The sequence below is a fragment of the Medicago sativa genome, chromosome 8 (assembly GCF_051527215.1).
Source record: "Medicago sativa cultivar Bolivia chromosome 8, Bolivia_mono, whole genome shotgun sequence".
NCBI lineage: Eukaryota > Viridiplantae > Streptophyta > Magnoliopsida > Fabales > Fabaceae > Medicago > Medicago sativa.
The window spans coordinates 86,337,902-86,345,271 of NC_140756.1; the positions used below are offsets into that span (position 1 = coordinate 86,337,902).

The following is a 7,370-nucleotide window of genomic DNA, read 5'->3' on the forward strand; positions in this document are numbered from 1 at the left end:
ACTTTGAAAAAGTTAGGGGGCTAAAACTGCAATTAAGCCATTTTAAAAAGGTCTAAGTGTCCTTATCAAATTTAGTAAATTTTAATAAAATGCTAATGGTCCACCTTTCTCCCTTTTTGGAAAGTTCATACTTGATTAAAAAAGTTCCAACTTTAAACTCTTACCATTTTTAATAAAAAAAATAAAATAAGTTTACAACGATAAAAAAGGAAAAACAATAATGCAATATCTTAGTAAAATTTATTGAAAATAACAAGGGTTAAGATTTGAACTTATTTTTAAAACTTCATATAAGACCCACCTAATTATTGTTGTTATTATTATTATGATTTATTATGTGTTATAATCTATACTATATATATATATATAGGGGTTTGCTAGGATACACCCACTAGTTTTTATTAAGCTATGATACACCCACTAGTTTCTATTAAGGCGTGTTTTAGCAAAGATATAACTAAAAAGTTGTTAAATACACCTTAAAGTGAATGTTGCTAAAACACACCTTCTAAAAAATAAGTGGGTGTATGTTAGCAACTCCTATAGGTATTTGCTAGGATACACCCACTTATTTTTTAGAAGGTGTGTTTTAGCAAGTTATAACTAAAAAGTAGTTAAATACACCTTAAGGTGTAGCTTGCTAAAACACTCCCACATAAAAACTAGTGGGTGTGTTCTAGCAAATCCCATATATATATATATATATATATATATATATATATATATATATATATATATATATATATATATATATATATTGTCAAGTAGTAGCCTAGTGGCTGAAGTTCACACATTTTAAATGTGGAGTGTTTGGGTTCAAACCTCCTATAATATATTATGCAATGTCTCTACAACTGAGTTAAGTCCACATCTATATATAAAGAAAATACATGACTTTAGACTGACTTTTTCTTTCCAATTTTGCCCCTCATTTAAAGTGTAATATTTACTATTTTATCTTTTTTATAATATTATTTAAATTATTAATTAAAAAAAAGTTAAATCTTATTAAAATAGGTACTACCTACTATAATATGGATAATATTAACTTAAAAATATATCAAGGGAATATGATATTTTAGGTTGGATTTTTTTATTATTCCAGTTATACCCCTAAACAAATTTTGCTAAAATAATGTTATATTGTTGGTGTCATTGAAAACGGTAAGAGTTTATATTATATTACTCCTCAAAAAAGAGTTTATATTATGTTTCTTATACTGCTTTGTAATTGAAGAAAATAGCATGATTTGTTACACGATAAGTCACAAACATCTATTCTATACATCCCAAAAAAAAAAAATCTATTATACATGTATAATTTCAATCAAAATCTAAATTTCATAAAAATGTTATTTATAATTCTCACGCGTTAACGCAATGAAAAGAGCGGATAAATGGACACGGAGTACCGTCTTAACGTTATTATTATTATTATTCTTATTTATTATTATTATTATTCTTATTATTATTATTATTATTATTATTAATATTATTATTATTATTATTATTATTATTATTATTATTATTATTATTATTATTATTATTATTATTATTATTATTATTATTATTATTATTATTATTATTATTATTATTATTATTATTATTATTATTATTATTATTATTATTATTATTATTATTATTATTATTATTATTATTATTATTATTATTATTATTATTATTATTATTATTATTATTATTATTATTATTATTATTATTATTATTATTATTATTATTATTATTATTATTATTATTATTATTATTATTATTATTATTATTATTATTATTATTATTATTATTATTATTATTATTATTATTATTATTATTATTATTATTATTATTATTATTATTATTATTATTATTATTATTATTATTATTATTATTATTATTATTATTATTATTATTATTATTATTATTATTATTATTATTATTATTATTATTATTATTATTATTATTATTATTATTATTATTATTATTATTATTATTATTATTATTATTATTATTATTATTATTATTATTATTATTATTATTATTATTATTATTATTATTATTATTATTATTATTATTATTATATCTTCTACTTTCTGAAGACTGCCGACAGAATGTCCATCATGAGATAACTCAATTGTACATATTTGCATCAACAACAATAAAATGAACATATGGATTATAATTTATAAAGATGTGTATATATAATCGTGCAATCCCTCAAAACCTATCTTCTATATATAAACTTCGAACTGAATTAATAGTATTGGATACTACTTTACATGGCTGTGTACAAATGCGCATTCTGCTATATAAGCAGCTCTGTAATCTCCCGAAGATAAGCTATACACAATTTTACTTTGGAAAGTATAGAAAAACATGTTGGATAGCAAGTAAAATTCTCAGGTTTTTATTTGGAAAGACTTGAATGTGTATAGCTAGCTAGCTACATCAAATTATGTAAGCCTTGAAATTTTAGTGTTAACAACACAGTGGAGTGACAATGCCACATATCCATACAAATACAAGTTAATTAAAACTTGGCTGTTTTGTCGAAAATTAAAACTAGGCTGGAAGAGGAGTGTCGCAACAAAGGTAAAAGGGCAATATTAAAGTGTGTTTGATTTCTTGAATAACCGCAGAGAAATGATATTATATAGCTCAAGAACGCAAGAACGCAATGATTTGGATTTGAGAGAAGAATATTGGCGTGCCAGGTTGAGGTTAAAACATACGCCACATACTTGAGGGTTGTGAGACCCTATAATCCCTTAGCCTCAATTAGGGGAATACTATTCCGGTACAAAATAAAGTCCCCAAAAAAACCTTCCTACAAATTAGGATAGAAATATATAGGTTTGTGTAGAAACTTTATTTTTTTTGGGATAATAGTCATTTTGATCTCTGAATATGTAATGATTAATCACAATAGTCTTTCAATGTATCAAAATTCCAAAATAGTCTCTGATTGTGCACTCTGTTAGTCAAAGTAGTCATTAACGCTAAAACAATCTCTCAATGCTACAATAACTCTTTTCATATAGGGACTGAAATGACGATAAGTAAGTATTTATAAGGACTGATCTAACAATAAGTAAATATATTGAAGGACTAATAATGACAATATTAATGAAACATTTTAATATCAGAGACTATTTTGACTAACAAAATACACAATCATAGACTCTTTTAAAATTTTGATACATTGAGGGACTATTGCGACTACTCATTACACATACAAGGACCAAAGGGACTATTGCCACTATTTTTTTTCATCTTTGTTATTTTGAAAAAGAACAATAATATAATTTTTTTTTGAAAGAAACAATAATATAATTTGTACATCTCTTACTTTTTTTTACATTCATTCAACATATCATTTTTTTCAAGAAGTAAATTCCTTAAATGACCGTATGATCTAGTGAAATCACGATCATTGAAAAAATAAAAATATAGAGAATTAAATGCAGAAATCGAGAGATAAATTGTTTAATGGTATAGATGCTCAAACCAGAGAAAACTCGAGAAATTACCATTGAAGGAAATTTATTCCCCATTTTCTCTCTATCTATGTTCCAATCAATCATCAACCTATCATATTTATCATTTTATCCTCTTTCTTTTTCTAATGATAGAATGATTTTGGATGTTCAAGAATTATTTTCTTATGAAAAAATTGTCCTAATGATAACGATTGTAACAAACATTGTCAGCCTTTTTACTAAGAGAAACTACTATTGTAATAAACAATTAATTTTCACCATATATATATAAGGACACCATATGAGTTGATAGGAGTGAGAGCCCCAATATTCAAGAAAGATCCAATCCCAGGAGAATTATTTCTTTTCCAACTTCCCACCTTTACCTTATATATCTATTTTATTACATAATCACTTGCTAGCTTCTTTTCTTATCCAAAACAAGTAGCTAGCTAGCTTCTTTTTCGGGAGAAGAATGGCTGACACATACAGTATAGAGAGCGAGGTTGTTATAAGAGAGTTTGATGAAGATAGAGACGTTAAAGTGGTGGGGAAGCTTGAAAGGAACTGTACTGAGATTAATGGGACTACTAAAAAGGGTTTATCTATTTTCACCAACATGATGAGTAATGGTGACCCTTTATCTAGGATTAGGTTCTATCCCCTTCGTGTTATGTTGGTGTGTAACTACTAACTACTATATAATATCTTTCATTTTCCTCTTTTCATCAAATACTCTTTCAAATCTACTTTACTGGTCAAATATATATGTAGCCGCAGGTGTATATATATTATATATTCTGATTAAATATATGATGATGATACATAATGGCCTGCAGGTAGCTGAGATGGTTGAAAACAAGGAGCTTGTTGGAGTTGTTAAAGGATGCATTAAAAGTGTGCAAACTCCTTCTGGATCACTCTTCAAGATGGGTTGTATACTAGGCCTTAGAGTCTCTCCTATACACAGGTAATTATCATGGTTTAAATTGCGATTACATTGCAGTTAAGCTATGTACCTCTATATAGCGTCACAAAATATGAGAAGTGCAGTCAATACAATCAAATTTGCAATTGCAATATGCTGTTGTAGAGACATTAAAGTTATCCCTAACTATTTTAGTGGTCGCAGATTGCAATTTAAAACCATACAGATTGTATTAGTCGTGTTGAATTGAACTAATGATGAACACAATATACACCACATTACATTAAATTTACTGTGCAGGAGAAAGGGAGTTGGACTAAAACTTGTAACCTCAATTGAAGAGTGGATGCTAAGAAATGGTGCTGATTATGCCTTCCTAGCCACAGAAAAGAATAACAATGCCTCTAATAACCTATTCACCAACAAATGCAACTATTTCAATCTCACCTCACTCATCATATATCTCCATCCACCAACTAGTTTCCCAACAAACCACATTTCTAAGAAGGATGTCAAAATTGACAAGATAAATATAGATCAAGCAATTTCCTTCTACACAAGAATCTTGAAAACCAAAGAGTTGTATCCATTAGATATGGACATTATTCTCAAAGAAAAACTCAGCCTAGGAACTTGGGTTAGTTATTACAAAGATGAAGGCTTCAAACTCAACATTGAAGATATTATTACCCATAAAAGTACAACAAGCTCATCATGGATCATTTTCAGTTTATGGAATACTTGTGAAGCTTGTGACAATAACCTTCAAGTTAAAACAAAATTATTTCAACCACTTAGGTTTCTTCATGCGACATTAAATCATGCAAAGGACAAAATATGTCCTTGTTTGAGAATGTTTGACTCAATGTGTAACAACAGTACATTTGGGTTTCTTTTTCTTTATGGACTTCATGGAGAGGGAGAGAATCTTGGCGGGCTAATGGAATCAATATGGAGGTTTACATCAAGATTAGGAGAAAAATTAAAGGAGTGTAGGGTTGTTATAACTGAGTTAGGGTTTGGTGATCCACTTGTAAACCATGTTCCTCAAATTGATTCTATGTCGTGTATTGATGATATGTGGTACACAAAAAGACTTGGAAATCACAGTGATGATGAAAATGATGAATTGGTGGAGGTGATGAAGAGACAACTCGGGAATGTGTTTGTTGATCCTAGGGATTTTTAGCTAGGTTTTAATAATAAAGTGATGAAAATCATCGTTGTGGTTGACATGATTGATCATTCTTGTATCTTTTTTCTTTTTCTTGAAGAAATCATTGTATTTTTTTTCCTTTATCTGAAATGAAAGCATATTTATGATGGTTGGTTGATAATTGAGTCGTAGTACTTCATTCATGTCTTTTCAAATTTTCGAATCTATATTGATGACAAATCATCATCATGAAAATAATTTTCTAGATTTTTTCATCCATTCTATATTTCTTATAATATCTGGACAAACTTAATTAAATGATCGACAATGTGAAGTCATATACATCAAGACAACACAAAGATAATGTATTAGAAAGGAAAAGAAAATATATCAGTTGGATTTGCTGAGATTCACCTGTTGTGTATACCTATAAAGATAAAGCTGGTGATTCGGCTCAGGTATCTCTAAAATGCAGGAACGGCAATAATTCCACAATGGTATCGTACACATTGTGGCATACTGCCATCATGCACGCCAGGAGAAATTTATACCTACTTCCGTATACAATTAACTTCTTCTAAACATTTGGGTTTAATACATTAACGTTATATACATATATTATAAGTCTTCTTAAAAAAAAAAAAATATTATAAGTCGATAAAAAGCACTGGCTAGCTAGTATACTTCGAGCTATATATGCTAAATTATACTCCCTCTGTCCCGCAATACTTGACATACTTGACCATTTCACACAGATTAAAAAAAGTGTAAAGATAAAAGAAAGAGAATGATATTTTTACTTAATTGCCCTTATAAGTAATGATTACTTTCTTTGTTCCACTACAAACTTTTGCATGGAGACCACAAAAAGTATTTATAAGGGGTAAACTTGTCAAATTAAGCTTAAAAATTTGAGAAGGTCAAGTATTGTGGGACAATTTTTTTTCAAATAGGTCAAGTATTGCAGGACGGAGGGAGTACGAATCTTAATGAGATGATGCATATGCTCATTCCCCTTATTTGTTATCCCAAAAGATGCATGGTGGTTAACTGCTATGTGTCACTTAATTAAACAAATAAGTGTGTTGAAAAATAAAAAGAATCCTATTTAAACATATTTAACAAAAAAAAAAATCTTGATCCAATTTGGCGAACATGTGGTCGTGGGTCCTTGATCCAAGTGGCAAGTTTTCGGTTAAGTCGGCCTATTCAGCCCTAATGAGGGTTGTGGAGGTGCGTGGTGGTTTGGTTTCAACCTTAGCCAATGTGTTGAGGTCGTTGGCGCCTTCAAAGGTGACTGTCTTTTCTCGACAACTCCTTCACAATCGTGTGTCGTCGTAGAAGAACCTCCTTAGACACGGGCGGTGTTGGCTCTAGGGAGTGCAGGGTGTGTGTTTTGTGGGAGTTACAATGGAGGTACGACATAGCACCTTTTTGTCTCTTGTAATCTCAGTCTCCTTTCGTGGTATAGGATAATGGGGTGAGAGTTAGTGTCTCCTCGTGGTCTCGTTGGGCAGTTTGATCAGTATTTTTTGGGTTTGGGGGTAGGAAAGAGAGTAAGGTTAAGACTTGCTCTATATGACATATGATGCATCTGGATCTCACGTAATGATCATATCTTTGTTGGGGGCTCGATTTCGACTGAGCGCTTGGTAGACACAGTGAATTTATTAGCCTGAAAGTGATTCTTTGGAAAGTATATATCATGCTAGCCTATGCTCCTTCTATGAGTGGGAGGTGTAATCTGTCATGTGATGGGCCCAATAAGGTCTTGTGGTGGTGTTGGTTCTGGTGCTGTTGTTTGGTGGTGGGTGTG

General features: G+C 29.4%; 1 protein-coding gene across 1 annotated transcript; it reads left to right on the plus strand.

Moving 5' to 3' along the window:
- Positions 1-3,790: 3,790 nt before the first annotated feature.
- Positions 3,791-5,730, plus strand: LOC146902695 (putative N-acetyltransferase HLS1). Its single transcript, XM_085732562.1, has 3 exons — positions 3,791-4,149; positions 4,310-4,440; positions 4,699-5,730. Exons 1-3 carry the CDS (start codon positions 3,946-3,948, stop codon positions 5,585-5,587), a joined length of 1,224 nt encoding a protein of 407 aa, XP_085588688.1. The 5' UTR covers positions 3,791-3,945; the 3' UTR covers positions 5,588-5,730.
- The last annotated feature ends 1,640 nt before the right edge of the window (positions 5,731-7,370 follow it).